We start from the raw sequence: 21,235 nt of genomic DNA, 5'->3' as shown, positions 1-21,235 counted from the left end.
GATGTCTGTAAACATCTGTGAATTGAAGAGACCAGCTCCTGGACTTCTGGGAGAGGAATGTGGCTCAATTCTTGCTTTTGCACCCATGCTGTTGTAATAGCTGTAGTATTTGGTTTGACAAAGAACCCATCTGGAGCATGTATTGCTCTAAAACCTATATATACCGTTCAGCATCGATAGTACCTTTCCAGTTGTGCAAACTGCCAATGCCAGGTTTTGATTTTTCTGACCACAGAACAGTTTTGCCTCAGTCCACTTTTAATGAGGAGGTTGGTTTAGAAAAGAAGGCAGCATGTGTAGATCATGTTCACTTATGGTTTCTTCTTCGCATGATAGCCGGCATTTGTAGGTAGCACATTGAGCTGTGTTCACAGACTTCTGGAGGTGTTCTTAAGCCTATGTGATGATGTATGTGACAGGATCATGTCTGTTACAATGCAGTGCCACTTTAGGGCCTGAAGATCACAGACATTCAACACTGATTTTCAGCCTTTTTTAATCTGTAGCTCTGCTCTAAAAGAACCTATGTACTAGGGGTGCAACGATATTCGTATCGATATTGAACCGTTCGATAAAGTGCTTTCGGTTCGGTACGCATATGTATCGAACAATACAACATTTGTCATTTATTTTATCAATTTTCCTTCTGACGATGCTGTCTGTGTTGAGCGCTCAGTGAATCTGTGTTCGACTACTCCGCCTAGGCTGCACTGTCGAGCGCAGATCCACTGAGCGCTCAACACAGACAGCATAGTCAGAAGGAAGAGCGCAGGGCAAGCTAGCGAGACAGAAGTTAAGCTCTACTTGCAACAGGCAAATTGAACCTCATTCAGATCTGGCGTTTGGAATTATTTTGGTTTTCATGTGACGTATGACCCTGAAGGTAAGCGAGTCATGGACTAAAGTAAAACAGTATGTTGGATGTGCCATGCAATGCTCAATTACATTGGTGTGAACTAGTGTGTTAGAGCAGTTAGCTCGTTAACGTGTTGGCCGTCTAGCCCCATGCACGGAGCGATCGGCGGTAGCTCGTTAACGGAGATTTGCCGTGTTGTGGCGTTAAGGTCATTTCAACGAGATTAACCTGAAAGCACTAGTGGGAACACAACGAATATGACTGCACATTTACGCCGACATCATCCTAGTGCAAAGACAAGTGGAAGCAGACAAAAACAACAAGCATGCTACTAACTTTAGCCGAGTCATTTAGACAGCTGTTAGCACATGATTCTCCTTATGCTGCTGAGAATATAGCCCAGAAGAAGCGGATAGTATAGCTTTTATTTTGGAAAGAGCCATTTCTCTGTAATAAACTCTCTTTTCCAAAGATGAGTGATTCCTCAATCAGATACAGGGCTTGCAATATCGCTAGCCCGACGTCCTGGAGCTAGCGATTTTTTTCAGTCGGGCTACCAAAATCTATCTCTGCCCTGCCCGTCGGGCTATTGTAGGAAAAATATATGTCAATGCTTTTGCATTCTTTCAGAAATGTAGCTGGGTAATTATGTTATTGGCATCGGTGAGCCACTGTCAATATGTGACATATTGAAGTCGCGTTTGAATTTGCGCTTGTTTTTTTGCTTTCACTTTGCAATCGTGCGAACTGTGTATAGAGAGCGACAGCACTGATCTGTGAGTGATGATAATTTGTGCACCAATTCCTCTGACATCGTCTTATTAATCGTTAGCTTACTATGCAAACATGACAAGTGAAATCTCCCGCAGCTTACACATGTGAGAGGTTGATCGCGCAGAGAATCGCTGAGCTTATGTGAGTGAGCGTGTAAAAGCATTTCAGTTCTGCTGAGCCAAATAAGACAGGTCAGGGTGAAGAAGTGACAGCCAAAGAAAAGCTTACCACAAAACGGAGAAGTTATGACAAATCAGACTATAAGGCAAAAAGAAAGTGCAGCTTTATGGTTTCATGGACAAAAGAATTTCTGTGGCTGCGATATGATGAGCTAAATAACCAGGGCTGCACATAAGTGGTCCGCAGGTGCGCATTCGCTGTCACAATAAAAAACACGCACAAGGGTTAGGGTTAAATTTAAAAACTGTACTTTTGAGTTAAAATATATATTTATAATTTTAATAAATGACAAATTAAAAATGCATGAACATTTTTTTGTATCGAAAAAATATCGAACCGTGACACCAAAGTATCGAACCGAACCGAACCGTGAATTTTGTGTATCGTTGCACCCCTACTATGTACCTGGGCCTGCCTACTACGCTTGCAAAGGTAAAATGATTGGCTAGAATTCAAAGTGTGTGACATCTCAGGGGAAATAAAGCACCGAAAAAAAGCACCGAAATGTGCGCTGCTTTTCGGTCTGGTTATTACCGTTTATGTCAGCCACACAAATATTTCTCCAGATTGCACAATTTGTAAATGGATTTCTTTTTAAATTGGTGTCTTTCTCCTCATCTTTACTTACCAGAAACTCTGCCTCTCTAAGATCTTTTTGTTACACCCAGGCATGTTACTGATCCATTTCCATTAACCTAGTTAGCTGCAAAATGTCCCTCCATTTGTTTCTTTTTAGTACCACTTACTTACCTTTTGTTGCCTTTGTCCCACCCTTTTATGAGACTTTTTGCCGCCATCAAATTCAGAGTGACCTTTTTTTAATTTAATATATTTTCTATGTTCTATTTTTGATAAAATATGAGTTCATGAGTTTGGCTATATTTACATTTTAGACATGTTATGACCTGGCTTAAAAGCTGCAATATAAATAAACACCAGAATTCCACAAAGAAGAGGTTTTATTTTAAATTACATAATAAGTTAGCTTAAACAGCTGGTACCACTAAGACAAAGACTGGTGCGCCTTCCTGAAAGCCTGCCTCAGGTATGCCTTTATCCATACCTCACCAGGTGTGGTCAATTAGCAACAGCTGAACACTGCAAAGAGGTTAGGGGCTGCAGAGGGGCGTAACAGACAGCAAAGCAACTTTTTCAAATTGGGATTGTATTATGACATCATAATCATACTTCATGCAAAGTTTGTTTCATCTTTTTTTTTTAGCTTTAGGGAAGATTGGTCTATGCTCGTTAATATTCACTACGGTGTTTTCAGCTACTTATGAAATCTTACAATAGGTGGAATGACAGAGGCCTGTTTGAATTTCTCAGGAGCTTGAGTGCTTTAGCTGAACTGCATTTTCTTTCAGTGAATTTTCACTCCACCAGTTTTACAAAAAGGAAGAGGAGGTTCTGACACTCCCGTGTATCAAAAGGCAAATTCCCCATCTCATCAGACAGGCTGATCATGACCTGCGTGAAGACCTTTATCTAGTGAAAATCAATGCAGAGCAGCTGCCAAACTCTCAACACTGAAGGCTCCAGAGGAAGAGGAAGGGAGAGACTTTTGGCATTACTGTAATAAGCCGTTATCCTACAAAATGTGGAAAACCACCAACACGTGTTAGCCAAGCTGGAGCACACACACACCACCCACACATAGGAGCAGCACAAAAGCAATAAGAGTACTTGTAAAACCATCCCCAGGACTGACAGCAACCATATAACAAATCACAAACACAAATAGTGTAGTCTTCCTCCCCCACAGTGCAAACTAAGTCCCCCTCCTCCCCCGCTACCTCCAGACACTTTTCAAAGCATCATTTCTCAAGCAGCAGCACATGAAATAAAAGAAACCCAGAGGTGCTTATAGATTGTTCCTCATAAACAAAGCCATCACGCTGCCCATCAGGGGTCTCAGAGGGTCTCACCTTTCTCCTGTTAGCCAAACAGCTAAATGGAACATTTAAAGTTGTTCCACAGGCTACGAGAAAATACCGAGACACTCTTTCGCTTTAAACAATCATTTATAACAGCTAATATGTAACCAAGACAATAACATTCACAGTAATATGTTCTCATCACGAACACAGGATGTGCAACATGTAACGTATACTTTATTGATCCCCGTGGGGAAATTTCTCTCTACATTTAACCCATTCACTCAGTGGGCGCCCGGGGAGCAGTGCGTAGGGACAGTACTTTGCTCAGGGGCACTTCAGGGTAGCCGTTCAGTGGATTTGAACCCCTGACCTCCCGATCATGGGGCCACCACTCTACCTACTGAGCGATCTGTTCTTTGGCACCTCTGCTTTACAACCAGTTCATTTAAGAAAAGGTGTCTTTTACTTCTACTGCTCGTGGCAGTACTGATTGTTGGTCAGGAAATCTTTGATCCAGGAGAATGTGGCAGAGGGGACCTGAGGGTGGTCCAGTTTGGTGGTGAGGATGTCTATGGTGTTGAACTCTGAATTGTAGTGCATGACGTGCATCATGTAGCTCTTCCAGTTCTCCAGATGGCTCAGTGCTATGTGATGGTGATGGAATCCTGCGTGGACCGATTTACTCCGAGAGGAAGGTAAGCAGTCTCTGATGTGGTGAGAAACTATTGAAACACCTCATGACTACAGACGTGAGGGACATAGGTCTGTAGTCATTGAGATGGTCTATTTCAGACCTTTTGGGGATGGGAATGATGGTGGAGGCCTGCAGTTGGTCTGCCCGTGCTTTGACCACAGGCCCAGCCCCAGGGATGTGGACAACGCCTGGGCCTCTCCTGGGGTACACCGCTCTCAGTCTCCTCCAAAAACATTTTAACAATGAAAACACTCTTTTTAAATTATAATAATTAAGCAGACGCATGGTGTTTCCCCATTTTTTATTATACAGATGTACTTATGGGAGCTCATATCAAACAAGGCCATATTGAAAGAGTGAGACAAGTGTATGTACAAGTGATGCAGCTGAGCCAAACGCTGCCATGCTGGTTCACACCTGATGCTTAAACCTTCTACCTATGAGGGACAGTAGATCAGGAAAAAAAAAACTTGCTTAAAGAGAAGGTGCTAAAACAGCTGGTTTCAGACAGAGGATGAGCTGACATTGCTGCACCAAGGCCCACATCTAAGAAAAATGGGCTGTGAATCATGCAAAGTGAATCTATAGAGTCCAGAATTGAAAATATAGTACTGGATGCAAGCGTAGCAGTACCTCCTCTACATGAGTCCTTTTGCTTTTTGGCCAATTCAAATGACAAATGTGAGACACAGATGTGGGTGGATCGATCCAAATATCAGTAATCAGTATTGGTATCTGATTACTTTGTTTCTGTCCTCAGCGTGCAGCCCACTGATCTGTGTTCAACAAATTATTTTTCTGGAAAAGAAAAAAAAAACCTTCAAACACACACTGTGAAAAACGTCTGAACCTTTTCAAATTATTGATGATTCATCTCACAAATCATGACATACTACTCTCCCCTACATAATCTGCCTATATAGCTGAAAATATCGATATCTGTATTGGCGATAGATACTCATATTTACTTGGCATCAGATCAATACCAAGTGAATAAGTATGGCACAGAACTAGTGAGTGATAAAGAAAATGATTGGTTTGGTCAGGTGGATTTATCACAAATTCTTAATAAATCTTATTAAAATGGATGGAGATCCAACGTCACCCCAAGCACGTAGCCCTGCATGGACACCCTCATATAAACGGTGTCTCCACCACTGCTGCGGTGTCACTTAGAAAAGGAAGCTCTGGAGCTGATCGAGCTTGAAGTCAGTCCACCTACGGATGAGCAGCAGCCAGTTTGTGTATGATTTCTCTAAACTGTTGCAGTGACGGTGGTGTGAACAGAGAGAGAGAGAGAGAGGAAGAGAGTGTGAGAGCTCCTCAGTTGCCTTAGCAGCGCAGCCTCATTCCTCCACAGTCGGGCTTCAGTCCGCTGTACTGCGCGCTTCCCGGGGCTTCCCTCACGGCTCCCCATCAGTTAACCCTGTCACACTCCGCCTGGTCTCCATTTATTCCACCGTGCTCGAGATTTTAAAAAGAGAAGAAGAAGAAGGAAAAGAAAAGCAAACAGAACTCTGGGCCGCCTCCAAGTTTCCTAAACGCCCCTTCTCCGGCTGTTATGAAGGAAAAGGTGGCGGGCTGATCGGCTCAGTCACTCAGCGCAGGTGTGAAACCAGAAGCGAAGAGAGGATGGCTCTACGGACGGGGAACGGGACTGTGACGGAGTGGGGGAACCTCAGCGTGGAAGTTAGCGACTACAACGTGAGCAACACGAACCGCTCCGTCCCCAGCAGACCGGCCAGAGCCAGAGGTAAGAGCACACAGTTTTCCACAAATGAATCATCCAGGCTGAGGTGTTAAACCGCTACAGATGGCACCAACACCTGGCCCCAGACCCGGTATAAACAGATAAGGTGTTAAACCCTAATGTTGTTATTATTATTATTATTATTATTATTATTATTATTATTATTATTATTATTATTGTTGTTGTTGTTGTTGTTGTTGTTATTAGTCTGATTTGGCTTAAATTGCCAACATTGTTCTTCAATATTCATCTTTTCATACAAACTAAATGTGAGTGATTAAAAAAAAAAACAGCTTTCATTTCTTGTTAACAGTGGTGATTCCCTCCAAGTTACAAACAGACAAATGACTAATTCCTTGGTTACAAAAATGCAATCAATAGACCTCATGTAATTTCCTCTCCTTACTCAGATATGTAGAACACTAAATGATGTTTTACCTACAGATCATTTCCCCCCCACACTGTGTCAGATCTGTATTTTTAAAAGAAAGCCATTTGCAATCAGGAGTTGTTTTCTTTCTTTCTTTCTTCTTCTTCTTCTTCTTCTTCTTCTTTTTAAATCAGCTCTCCTCATCCTCATTGTATGTAACCAATCACCCAGCTTTCCAATTTACTGCTGCTTCTCTCTGCATCAATAACGCCCCAATCAGAATGAGCAGCAGCAGCAGCAGCGGCAGCCTTGTGCAGAGTGAAAAGCAGCTCTAATTCCGAGTGTTTGTTCTTCTCGCTCTCAAAGTGGGCAGGAGATTAAGCCCAACACCAGAGAAGATAAGGCTCTCACAATAAGTCTATCAGGACACCAGTTGAGCACACAGGCTGATTTGGAAAATGAGGTTGAGAGGCTCTTTTAAATTTTTTTTCCCACCCCCCGCCTCTGCTGCAGTATCGAGAAAATTTCAAATCTTTCCTCGCTAAATAATTCAGAGCCATTCCTCCTTGTGTGCTGCATTACTTTTATTGACCTTATATGTGAGGCAGGCATCAACATCAGTGGGGTGATCTACCCAGAGAGCAATCTAACACTGTGAGAATTGTGGTCACATTGCTACGTCCACCTCACATGGCTGGCTGGCACATAAACTTCTTTTTATTCATCTTCATCCTTCAGGGTCTCCTCAGGCCATAAGACAGTGATGGATATGAATGTGTATTGTTACTCTCAGATATCCACAGCTGGGGCAGTAAATTAAAGCCCCACCCCGTCACTTGAATTCCTGATGCAAAAGGAACAGAAATGGTTTGTTTTGATGTTGGGGAGAAACAAAGAAATCAATTTAATATTATAAATGGACCTTGATGATAGCTTTCAACATAAAGTGTTAAATTTAAGGTTAAATTCCACATCAAAAGTAGTTTAGGTGAAATTCATTTTAAAAAGTTATTACAGTAGATGAACACAGTGCAAATATATTCTCACACACTGAAGTGGGTTTCATTTACTCTACAAAGTAGCTTCAGTTATTTAGCAACAATCAGTTTCATCAACTCAAAAATGGGAGAACATTTCAAATAAAGCCACATTAGTTTATACAGTGTAGCTGTAGATTCATATTAATTAGTAACTGTCTTCCGCCATGGGTGAAGGTTTTGTTTGCACATTTGGAGGTTGGGCATTAAGCGAGGACCAGAGGGATGCTCACCCTGGAAACTTTATGGAGACTTTTGACTCATTTGAATGCTTCATTTATCTTTTGTTTACTTTGTTATTAATGTTATTTATGTAAAAGAAAACACAGAAATCTGCAGTCACTGTGCTGACAGTTATGTTTTTTGTCCCTGGCATCCCTCCTGAACTCCTGAAATCTATGTTTTCACTATAGAATAATGAGCAGATCATTTCCTCTCCCACTTGTTTCTCCTATAAGACATCATTGTATAGTGACAGATCCCAGTCACAGCTTTCTGTAGCCCAGAATGGGATCTTTAAATAAATTATTTTGTCTAATGAACAGTCAGAAGTGATGGGTGGGTGGTTTATAGCTGTATTTCTAACAATTACAGGGTGCTGTATTCAGCTTTATATCACAACTGCAGCCTGCGCTGTTAAGCATTTCCTTTTCTCTTAGTTACTATAGAAGTCTTCATGTCGTGAGGTTTACCTCTCTGGGCTGGAATGGAAGTTTAAAGCATGAGCAAAAAGAGAGACGTGACACAAACTACTGTACAACGTGAAAGGAATGGGAGCATGCTGCTGTTCTAAAAAACTGGCGTACAGTAGATTCCACACTCACTCAGGCAGGTCTGAACATGAATATACGATGAATGTATTTTTGGAAATCACATGGCGTAAGCTTTGCAGGGATCTCATTATTAAACTAAACATCTTGAAACGCACTTAGAAGGTGTATTTAATGTTTTGTTCTTTTTTAACTACAGAAGAACCAACAGATTTCAGTTAGGGCAACTCAAAAGAAGACTTCTGTTGTTATCTGCAGTCATTTATGTGTCTCTGTCCTGGATTAGACATGCATGTGGATGTGCATAAGTCAGCGAGTGCAACAGAAAAGCTGGAACACAGAACAGAGCAGGCGTTAGTGACATGAGATGTGACAGTGATTGTGTCAAAGGCAGCAAAGAAGGAGGCCCTCAGGTCGAGATGGGCTGCAAAGCGACAGTTGAACAGAAACTGTGAGTAGGTTAATATATCTTAACCAGCCTACCCTATTTAAGTAACCGGCAGGATGTGAAAGACTTATGCTATACCTGATTTTAAAGAAAAAGAAAGAAATTCAGAAGAATATATTGCTTTCATTCACTTGCACCTTTTTCTTTCTGATTTTGATTTCTTTGTATGGTTTTCTTTTAAATTTACATTCTGCAGATGACTGACATGTTTTTACCGCTTGTCTGAAGAGTTGCTTAACAGATAGAGCAGCTGTAAAATACCGACTGCACAGAACTAAAACAACATCGGACATGCATCATTTCAAAAATAATCCTTCTGGACTCCTGAGAGCAGTTCAGTTCAGACACGGTGCTGCTTATGTGGAATATCTGTAGCTGCACCTTGGCTATGCTTAGACACTCTCCGTTCTCCAGATGATTCAAAGTGGCACTCTGCTGAGCTCACCCTGTCTTGCGATGAGTTATCTTGAAGTGGATCTCATGAGCATTAAATGAACATTTGTTTTTAGAAGGAATCCAATAAGTCGCCTTGGGCACTGAGCAAAAGTGGAAAAACCGGAGAGCAAGACAAGAGACGTGCTGCTGCAGAGTCAGCTGTGCACAGTATACACAGTAAAAGAGCTGGGAGTTTCTAACATTGTACCCATTTCTACAATGTTGTATCTTGTGGAAGAAATTAGAATCTTGTCCCCTTGGGGTGTTTACATAGTGGTGTTGTCTGTCATAACGCGATCACAGTAATCAGAGCTAATAATTGGAACATTTTGAAGCAACTTGTTGAGGTGAAACAAATTGCATGAATGCACTGTGAGTATAAAGATTTGAATCATCCTGATAATGAGAAGCTGCATCTTGATAAAATCCTGGTCTCTTAGTAAACAGTTCCTGCCTTTGCCCTCTCATCAGGTTACTCCATTAAAACAGCACATACAGATGAGAATAAAGTTATCAGGCCACATATGAATTAAAGCTTCTGTCAAAAAAATTCTCAAGTGCTTTTTTCTGCAGAGTGAGGGATTTTTAATATAGCATTTTTAAACATACTACCTTCCATTAGAATTTTCTGTTTGCACACAAGAACAGCATTATTTTAGAAAAAGCAAGAATCATTAGCCCCCTTTTATTGAGCCATAACAAAAACCACTGCTGTGCAATGATGTGCTTTAACTCAACGCTCAAAGCTTTTAAAATCAAGTTAAAACAGAGGTTTTTCTTCTCATTTACACATAGTATAAAAACTCAGCAAGGATTTGAGTTGTCACTTGAGAAAGCATAATGCCAGAAAGAAAGCTGGAGACAGATATACAAAGTTATCAGAGCATTTCTGAGTGTCAAGACCTGGAGTGAGAAGTATGAAGAAATTCAAAGAGGGTCACAAAGTTTAGAACAAGCCTGGCAAAAAGAAACTAGTGAGAGATGGGTATAAAGACCCCAGAAAAACTGCCAAGACACTAGTGAGTGACTTAGCCAAAGAAGGCAATCACTAGAATCCTGCACAGGATTGGATTGCAAGGCTACAGACCAAGACAATCTCTACTTCTGCAGAAGAGACATCTTCAAACCGCTAAGAACAACCTGGAGTAAAATTATGTATACTGAAAGTGTGTCCTTTGGTCACATAAGATGAAACTAGAGCTCTTTGGCCGTAGAAATGCTGCTTATGTTTGGAGAAAGAAGGGGCATGCAACATGAAGAACTGTCCCTGCAGTGAAACACGGCGGCGTGAGCACTATGCTGTGAGGATGCTTCAGTGTTTCTGGAACTAGCAATCTTGTCAAGGTGGAAGGAATCATGAGAAAAGAAAGATAAGTGAAATTTTTTTAAAGAAAACCTCCAGCAGTCTGTAGCAAAACTGATTCCGAGTCATCGCTTTGTCTTCCAACATGACAACAACCCAAAACATACATTGCTTCTGGAGAACTACCTCCAAAAAACTCACTATTAGATGTCAGTAGATTACAAATTGCAGTTAATTTAATTCTGGTTTTGTACCCCTCCCAATTCAAATTCATAATCCCAGCTATGGTGGCTGCTGAAGGACAAACATCTCTGGTCACTGTTCATCTGTAGTGAGTTCAGGCTGTAAGTCTGCTGTTTACCTCAGCTGTCAATATGACTGCAGCGTCCGTATCCCGAGTGTCACATCTATTTACTATAGAGAAAGCTGTACATTTTTGTGAAAGGAGTCCGATATGAGTCAATGTGCTCACTTCTGACTGATGACAGTGATACTGGGGTTGCAGCTGTTTGTTTGTTTGTTTGTTTTAGCTCTGCTAGCTGCTGTTGAGCATTGTTAGCTGGCATTAGTAACATTTTCTTTGAAGTGGATGTAATATTTTTTTACACAGACACTTAAATTCTCATACAATTTAAGAATGTTATCAAGCTGTTTATCAGAGGGAATGTGTGATTTTCAGGGCACTCAGCCTAACACTTAACAACGGGAGGGTTGCATGTCTAATCTGCTGACAATAAGCAATTGCAAAAGGAAGGGAAAGACATAACCACAAAGAGACAATTAAAATAAATGCAGGAATGTTAAATGGTCATATTTAGCTTGCAAGAGCTACTTGTGAAATTCAAATCTTTGAATTAAAATAATCTCCTAAGGTGTACTACATATGTGGCCGACTCTAACCACTTACATAAAATGTGATTAGGCAGAAGGCAACGCCCAGCTTGGCCACGGTCCAACGCGGCAACATGGTGGCTTCTATGAACAGCCTGCTCATATGTATTTGTAATGGAATAGGTCCAAGTTTATAAGTAACTTGTACATAAACGTTTACAAGATTTATATACGTAAATAGTCATATATAGTTTGGTGGATACTAATCTTTGAGAGCGTGTGTGGGAAACCGTCCAGAAGTGGTGGCTCGTCATTTGCGACCTCTCGAAAACTCAGAAGTTGATGTTTTTGAACCGTAGCGGTGAGAGAGAGGAAGGATGCTAGCATCAACTAGCTAGAGGAAGATGTCAACTCCACGGAGCATCAAGTGGTTACCTTTCTACGGTCCAAAGGTGTGGAAGTGGATTATAACAACATTGAGGCTTGCTACCCTCTACCCCGAAAAAATGACAGTGACAAACCAGCCATCATTGTGAGATTTGCAAACAGAAAACACAAAACAGCACTGTTAAAACAAGGAAAGAAACTGAAAGGATCCGATGTCTTCATGAACGAACATCTGATAAAAAGAAATGCGGACATTGCCAGGAAAGCACGTTACTTGAAGAAACAGGGAAAAATTCAAAATACATGGACCACCAACTGCAAAGTATTCATTAAACTCAATGGAACACCGGAACAAGCCAAAGTGTTGGTCATCAGAAATATGGAGGAGCTGGACAAATACTGAGGTCAACTTACTCTGGAGGTATGAATACACATGTGACGTGACACACAACACAACACATGGCACAGTCCAAAAGAACTTCATCTGCATCCGGCAACAATATCAATATCAATATAACTCATTGGAATTCTCTTTATGATAATCTGGAACTGAGAACATTTCGATACACAGACCATAATGCTCTAGACTTAGAAAAGGATATAGACCCGGAAAATAATTTCTTCTACAACATTAGCAGTAACTGCTGCTACTTCACTGATGAACAGTTTAAGCACACCATCAACACGGAAAATAAATTATCAGTAATCCATTTTAATAGCAGAAGTCTGTATGCCAACTTCAACAATATAAAGGAATATCTAAATGAGTTGACAAATCCATTTGGAATTATTGCCATTTCTGAAACATGGATCAATGCGGAGAAAGGAATGGACTTTGGACTGGAGGGATATGAAGTGAATTTTGTAAATAGAAGGAACAAGAGTGGAGGGGGAGTAGCTGTGTATGTGGATAAAAACCTAAACTACAAGGTGGTAGAAAGTATGACAACTGTAATTGATAATTTACTAGAATGTATAACAATTGAAATTTATAAGGAAAAAGAGAAAAAATGTAATAATTAGCTGTATATATACAACACCTGGCTCTAGTATTCAAGTATTTAATGACTTCATAGAGGAAATATTCTCTAAAACAAATCAAAAAGTTATGTTTATCTATGGTGATTTTAATATTGACCTGTTGAATCCGAAAAAGCATACAATGACCGACGAATTCCTAAACACTATGTACAGTTTGAGTTTACATCCTAAAATAACCAGGCCTAGCAGAATTACACCAGATTGTGCCACCTTACTTGACAATATTTTCACTAACAATATGGAAAACAACATTGTGAGTGGAATATTAATTAATGACATCAGTGATCACCTACCAGTTTTTGCAGTTTATGACACTAATTATAAGAAAAATCAGCATGAAGAACAACTGAGATACAGACGTGTAAGGACAGAAGAAACTGTGAATGCACTTAAGAACGATCTATTAAATCAGGACTGGGACAATGTGTACAAAGAAGCTGATATTGATATTGCATATGGCATATTTTTAAGAATATTCATGGAGTTGTGCGATAAAAACTGTCCAACAATAAAATACAACAGAAAGCACAAATATTCAGATAGACCATGGCTCACTAAGGGTTTACAAAATGCATGTAAAAAGAAAAATACACTCTATAGGGAATTCCTAAAACAAAGAACAAAAGATGCTGAAAATAAATATAAAAAATACAAAAATAAGTTGACCAATATTATACGTGTATGTAGAAAGGAGTATTATAGTAAAATATTGAACAACAATAAACATAATATGAAGGGAATATGGGATGTTTTAAACGGTATCATTAAAAATAATTCTGGACAACAAAGTTATCCTCAATACTTTATCGACAATGGCAATATTATGGAAAACACTGCTGATAAGGTCAACAGCTTTAATCATTATTTTGTAAATATTGGACCAAAACTGGCAGAACAAATTCCTGAGTCACTGCCATCAGTAGACTGTAGTGAAAACCTGATTGATAGGAACCCTAACTCAATGTTCCTCACATCAGTGGAGGAAAAAGAAATAATTGACATTGTACACATGTATAAATATAAAACATCTACTGATTGTAATGATATTGACATGAAAATCGTCAAGAAGGTCATTGAAGGAATTGTAGGACCTCTAACATATATTTGCAACTTATCATTTCAGACGGGAAAAGTGCCAAACAAAATGAAAATAGCCAAAGTTGTGCCGCTGTATAAAACCGGGGATAGACGCCACTTCACAAATTACAGGCCTGTTTACGGAGCCTTATACCACGTGGTACAGAAGCTGTGTGATGCTAAAATTAGCAGGGAAAAAACAACGGAGAGCACGTCAGGGATGACAGGAAAGTGACAGGAGAAAATCCGTCCCGGTCAACCACCCAAACATCAATAACGGGAACCTTATACAGCGCTTCCCTATACACGTCGAACTCCCACAGGCACAAAGAAATTATGGAGGCTATCACTTATCACCTGACCAAAGATATGGCTCCCATCAACACTGTGCAAAACGAGGGATTTTGGAAAATGATCAACACCCTAGACAAACGCTACACAGTGCCGTCCTGCAACTATTTTTCTATTGCTGCACTACCTGCTCTATACACACAGTGTCGAGCAACGGTGGAGACGGAATTTCAAGCACTACAACATTTTGCGGCAACAACAAAACTTGTGAGACATTTGTTGTTTTTATGTTTATTTATTGTTTTCATGTTCAGTCTCAACTGTTACGAAGATGATGTGCAGTTAATAAGTGCAATAAATATTTGTACTGGAAAAGAAAATCGTGAGAGAATCGTGATCTCAATTCTAAGCCAAAAAATCGTGATTCTCATTTTATGCAAAATCGTGCAGCCCTACAATCAATCATGACATATTAATTAATAAACTGGAACAGTACGGGATCAGGGGGATTGTACTGCAATGGGTGAAAAATTATTTAGGTGACAGGAAACAATTTGTGAAGCTGGGTGTCCGTTCCTCATCATGCTTGGACATTGCTTGTGGTGTTCCACAAGGCTCTGTACTGGGTCCAAAATTATTTATTATTTATATAAATGATATTTGTAAGGCATCTGATATATTAAAATTAGTATTATTTGCAGATGACACAAATATTTTTTGTTCTGGGGGGAATCTAAAGGAGCTGCTGGATACAATTACTTCAGAAATGTGCAAAATTTAAAAATGGTTTAACAGGAACAAACTATCGCTAAATCTAAGTAAAACTAAAATTATCTTATTTGGGCATTCCCTTAGAAATACACAGGTGCAGATTCATTTAGATGGTGTGGAAATTGAAAGAGTACTTGAACATAAGTTTCTTAGTGTGATTATAGATGATAAATTAAACTGGAAGTCTCATATAAATCATATACATAACAAAATTTCAAGAAGTGTCTCAATCTTGAGTAAAGTAAAACACATTCTGGACCACAAATCACTCCACATTCTCTATTGTTCCCTGATTGCACCGTATTTGAATTACTGTGCAGAGGTTTGGGGCAATACTTACAAATGTTCGCTATCATCAGTCTTTATATTACAAAAAAGGGCCATAAGGATAATCCATAAAACTGGTTACAGAGATCATACAAATCCACTATTCTTAAAATCAAAAATTCTAAAATTCACAGATCTGGTTCATTTTCTCACTGCACAAATTATATATAAAGCAATAAATAACCTGCTTCCTGACAATATTTTAAAAATGTTTTCTAAAAGGGAACGGGGATACAATTTGAGGGGGGAATAAAATTTAAAACATCCTCGTATCCGTACAACATTAAAAAGTTTTTGCATCTCTGTGTGTGGAGTGAAGCTGTGGAACAGACTAAGTAAAGATATGAAGCAATGTCCAAGCATGGTGCAGTTTAAAAAGCGGTTTAAGGATATGGTTTTTACAGGGTACAGGGAAAAGGTAGAGATTTGATAGGGTTTTCTTGTCTAATATTTTCATGTGTGTGCGGGTGCACAGGTATGTTGGTATGGGTATATATATATATATATATATATATATATATATATATATATATATATATATATATATATATATATATATATATATATATATATATATATATATATATATATATATATATATATATATATATATATATATATATATATATATATATATATATATATATATATATATATACACCCAGTGCAGCTGGATAGCGTAGTGGTTAGACTACACGCCTTTGGAACGGAGGATCGCAAGTTCGATTCCTGCCTGGGGCGTCTGTATCCAGTAAGGGTCCTAAGGCTAGACCCCTATGCTAAGCGAGCCTACCGCAGACATGAGCGAGACAAATAAATATGAAGGCATGCCGGCTCGGACGTCGCCCGGATCAACAAGGTCCGCGTCAGGTGTTGAGGAGCCAGGGCACCCTGACGAAAAGTGGGCTACTGGAACAAGAAGGCATCGGTGGGCAAGAGACGAAAACAGGGCGTTGTTGGAATGCTACTACGCAAGTAACCCCGGCGGAAGGGGCTACATGAATAGGATGAGGGACCTATGGATTCTTCGATACCCAACATCCACAATGACGGCGAAACAACTAGTAGCTCAGTGTTCCAACATTCGAAAGAAGGGACTGCTCTCACAGCTAGAGATTGACGAGGTACATAGGATCATGGCCAAGCTTGAAACCTCGATCCCCCGTAGCCGGTTACCAAGATTACGTGAAGTACCCTCAGAAGGTCTGCTAGATGATGTTAATGCAGCACTACGGACGATACCTACAACCACGATTACCGACACTAACAAGCTGATCTACAATACGGCAGCAGTGATCAGTGAGATGCTTGGCTACACGTTGAACAGCGACAAGGGGCAGTACCCTCCATGGAGAAGGAGGCTAGAGGGCAAGATCAAAGTAGCACGGAGGGAGGTTAGCCAACTAACGGAGTTGCAGAAAGGTGCGACAAATAAGGTGCCTAAGAAATACAGCAAGCTGTCCATACCTGAGGCCTTGGAAACTGCCAAGCAAAGACTCACAGCCTTGGCCAGCCGCTTGAGGAGGTACACCAGAGAGATAGAAGGCAGGAGAATAAACCAGCTGTTCTCCACAGAACCAGCAAAGGTATACTCTCAGTGGCAAGGGAACAATAAGAGAACAGCACCACCAAGGCTGGAGACGGAGCAATACTGGAAGAGCATATGGGAGAAGGATGCAACCCATAACGGCAATGCTCAGTGGCTCGAGGATCTGAGGGCAGACCACAGCAACCTCCCTGAACAGGGTCCAGTAACCATCACAGTGGCAGATATCCAAGAAAGAGTCTCCAGTATGAAGAGTTGGACAGCACCAGGGCCCGACATGGTTCATGCCTACTGGCTGAAGAAGCTGACTGCACTCCACGAGCGTCTGGCAGCACAAATGAACCAGCTGCTAGTTAACGAGAGACACCCGGAATGGCTAACTGAAGGCCGGACGGTCCTGATCCCCAAGGACCCCAAGAAGGGACCGGTCCCCTCCAACTACCGACCAATAACCTGCCTCAGTACTACATGGAAGCTCCTGTCAGGCATCATATCGGCTAAGATGAACAGGCACATGGGTCAATACATGAACGGGACACAGAAAGGAATTGGCAAGAATACCAGAGGCGCAAAACACCAGCTACTGGTAGACAGAACAATCAGCCGAGACTGCAAGACCAGACTGACCAACCTGTGCACTGCCTGGATTGATTACAAGAAGGCCTATGACTCAATGCCCCACAGCTGGATACTGGAATGCCTAGAATTGTACAAGATCAATGGGACCCTAAGAGCCTTCATCAGGAACTCAATGGGGATGTGGCGTACAACACTAGAGGCCAACTCCAAGCCCATAGCACAAGTCACCATCAAGTGCGGGATCTACCAAGGAGATGCTCTGTCCCCACTGCTGTTCTGCATAGGCCTGAACCCCCTCAGTGAGATCATTAACAAGACTGGCTACGGATACCGACTACGGAACGGAGCAGTTGTCAGCCACCTCCTGTACATGGATGACATCAAGCTGTATGCCAAGAGTGAACGAGACATCGATTCACTGATCCACACTACCAGGCTATACAGCAATGACATTGGAATGTCGTTCGGACTGGAGAAGTGTAGTCGGATGGTATCAAAGAGAGGGAAGGTAGTCAGAACTGAGGGGATTGAACTACCAGAAGGCAACATTGCAGACATAGAGGACAGTTACAAGTACCTGGGGATCCCGCAGGCAAATGGGAACCATGAAGAGGCCGCTAGAAAGGCTGCAACCACCAAGTACCTGCAGAGGGTCAGGCAAGTCCTGAGGAGTCAGCTGAATGGTAAGAACAAGATCCGGGCCATCAACACGTACGCCCTGCCCGTGATCAGGTACCCTGCTGGGGTAATAGGCTGGCCAAAGGAGGAGATAGAAGCCACTGACATAAAGACAAGAAAGCTCCTTACCATGCATGGAGGGTTTCACCCCAAGTCCAGCACCCTGAGGCTGTACGCTAAGCGGAAGGAAGGGGGCCGGGGACTGGTGAGTGTCAGCACCACAGTCCAGGATGAGACAACGAACATCCAAGAATACATTGGGAAGATGGCCCCAACTGACCGAGTGCTCAGTGAATACCTCAGGCAGCAGAAACCCAAGAAAGAGGAGGGAAACGAGGAACCATCATGGAAGGACAGGCCCCTGCACGGTATGTACCACCGGCAGATAGAGGAGGTGGCTGATATCCAGAAATCCTACCAGTGGCTGGACAAAGCTGGACTGAAAGACAGCACAGAGGCACTAATCATGGCAGCACAAGAACAAGCTCTGAGTACAAGATCCATAGAGGCTGGGGTCTATCACACCAGGCAAGACCCCAGGTGCAGGCTGTGTAAAGATGCCCCAGAGACAATCCAGCACATAACAGCAGGGTGCAAGATGCTAGCAGGCAAGGCATACATGGAACGCCATAACCAAGTGGCCGGCATAGTGTACAGGAACATCTGTGCCAAGTATAACCTGGAAGTCCCGAGGTCAAAATGGGAGATGCCCCCAAGGGTGGTGAAGAATGACCGCGCTAAGATCCTGTGGGACTTCCAGATACAGACGGACAAAATGGTGGTGGCTAACCAACCGGACATAGTGGTGGTAGACAAACAGAAGAAGACGGCCGTAGTGATCGATGTAGCGGTTCCGAATGACAGCAATATCAGGAAGAAGGAACACGAGAAGCTGGAGAAATACCAAGGGCTCAGAGAAGAGCTCGAGAGGATGTGGAGGGTGAAGGTAATGGTGGTCCCCATGGTAATCGGAGCACTAGGTGCGGTGACTCCCAAGCTAGGCGAGTGGCTCCAGCAGATCCCGGGAACAACATCGGAGATCTCTGTCCAGAAGAGCGCAGTCCTGGGAACAGCTAAGATACTGCGCAGGACCCTCAAGCTCCCAGGCCTCTGGTAGAGGACCCGAGCTTGAAGGATAAACCGCCCGCAGGGGCGTGCTGGGTGTTTTTATATATATATATATATATATATATATATATATATGTTACACATAACATGTAATGTAATTGCAAGGAGGTATTTCTGTAGTCTATTTATACTAGATAGTGGAAAAGGGGTGGGATTAAATAAGCTTATGCTTCTTCCTGCTCCTTTTTGAACATGAACGTTATTTGGAGTTGTGGTTGCTCGTTTTCCTTTTGTTTTGCTTTGTTCATTTGTCTTTTTTAATTCTATTTTGTTGTACTTTTTCAACATGTTCAAAATAAAGATTCAATCAATCAATCAAAAGCTATTTGCAATCTTTAAATTTAAACTAAAAGTAACTTATAAGACGTATTACATATGTGGTCGGTCTCTAGCCACATACATAAAAAAAGATTATGAGAATACATTAATTTGTAGTTACACAGTAAACAATGTATATTTGAGTACAACAATTTTTTTCTATTAAATAGCCTCAAAAAATGATTTACTGTGCCTTAAAACTTATATGAGGTTTTATGCAATTAATTGACATGCATACAAGTCACTGAAGAGAATGAAACATACCATTCATTGATATATGGTTGGTAAATACATTAGACTGTTGACTAGCCAACAGGATCCTGGAATGTTGCCTAGCGACCAGCCATGTGCTAGATACAGTGATGCCTGATGAGCGGTTCTGTGGACAGGGCTTTAGATTCACCCAGAGCACAAAGAAACACGTATTCATATAGCACCACACAAATCAGTTTTTAAGAGCCTATTTACAAGAAGAGACCAAAAAAAACTAGCTTATATGGAAACACTTTTTAAACTCAAGAAATGTTAATCAATCAAAGAAAGCTATGTGAAGCAAGTAGGTCTCAAATGTAAAGTATGAGGAAATAAACTTATTCTCATTTTTTGAGCAGTTAGATGAGCAAACTAAGAAGGAGTTTAGCTGCTTTTCACTAGCCAGAACAAGCAACCCACCCAGTACCACAGTGACCTTTCTAATAAGCTAGCTAGCCACTGAACATTAGCTGAAAATGTCAAACCTCCAAAGTCTCATTTTTTAAAAAAAAAGTAATTTAATAAAGAGTTCATTCATCATTGGGTACTGTGTAGTACTCAACATTTGTCTGCCTGTTAGCGGCTTTTCTTTAAATACACACATACTGCTACTATGGATGTGCTGTTTCCATTAAGTTTTTCTCACACTTTACATATTCCGCTGTAATAAATATTTCATCTGTGGGTTGGTTTGCTTGGATGATTCTAAGCAAAAACATTCAATTAATGGCAATAAAACATGTTAGTGATGAAAAAAGGAATCAGTGGCATCAGAAGCAAATGAAAATATCAGAGACAGAGAGCATTGTGGGTAATTGAATACATGCTGAGTTTGTTCTTGCAGTACAAACAAGATCCTTCCAACTTCTGAAAAAAAATCTAAGTAATGTAGGATCAATATTCCTCTCTCATGGGGAGCCATAGTGGAAAGACTAATTCAGTTGAATTGTGCTGACAGCTACAGTAACTCACCTCATTACAGTGGTAAAATGCAACACGTCGACTGATTTCTGCACATTGAGCTAAATTACTGTGAAAGGATTCATCTGCTACCACTTTTTTTTAAAGCTAAGCATCACAGTGTGTTAATGTGTAGTGCAGAGGTTAAATATGAAATCAGTCAGGCTTGTGTAAAGCTAAAATCCATCCACCAGATAATGTGCACCAAAATGCAGGAATCCATTTTTATCATTTCAGACAAGTCGAAAAGAGAATTACATACTTGTCATTGGGTGAAATCAGTCCTGGGGATTCAGTGATTTTCTTCTGTCGGTAAAGAGAAGCGTGGAGTGTGACACCCTGCCCTGATCCCTATCTCTTTAGTGAATCTTTTTGGATACGAGACAGGCTGTCAACTCTTTGAAGCAACCTTTGCAATTTCAAGGTGGCAGATTAAAGAGACAGGAAGTCAGTGATGTAAGATGCTGACCTACTGGCTGCGTGGACACAATAAACGAGGCATTAGAAGGAAGCACTCTAAAGCTTAAACGCCAAGTGTGCTTGTAGTAGTTT

General features: G+C 41.0%; 2 protein-coding genes across 3 annotated transcripts in view; both read left to right on the top strand.

The window, feature by feature from the left end:
- LOC309699979 (uncharacterized protein) overlaps positions 1 to 21,235 on the top strand; it is a 272,009-nt gene that overhangs the window by 15,659 nt on the left and 235,115 nt on the right. The gene's annotated exons all lie outside the window — the stretch shown is intronic.
- LOC309699976 (cholecystokinin receptor-like) overlaps positions 5,584 to 21,235 on the top strand; it is a 66,791-nt gene continuing 51,139 nt past the window's right edge. For both annotated transcript variants that reach the window (XM_082523282.1, XM_082523278.1), the window contains exon 1: positions 5,584 to 6,137. In XM_082523282.1, the coding sequence (XP_082379408.1) occupies positions 6,017 to 6,137 (121 nt within the window). In that variant the 5' untranslated portion in view covers positions 5,584 to 6,016. The remainder of the gene's footprint in view (positions 6,138 to 21,235) is intronic.

The sequence above is a fragment of the Aulonocara stuartgranti genome (genome assembly GCF_965226115.1).
Source record: "Aulonocara stuartgranti genome assembly, chromosome: 23".
Lineage (NCBI taxonomy): Eukaryota > Metazoa > Chordata > Actinopteri > Cichliformes > Cichlidae > Aulonocara > Aulonocara stuartgranti.
This window is presented reverse-complemented; position numbering and strand designations above follow the sequence as displayed.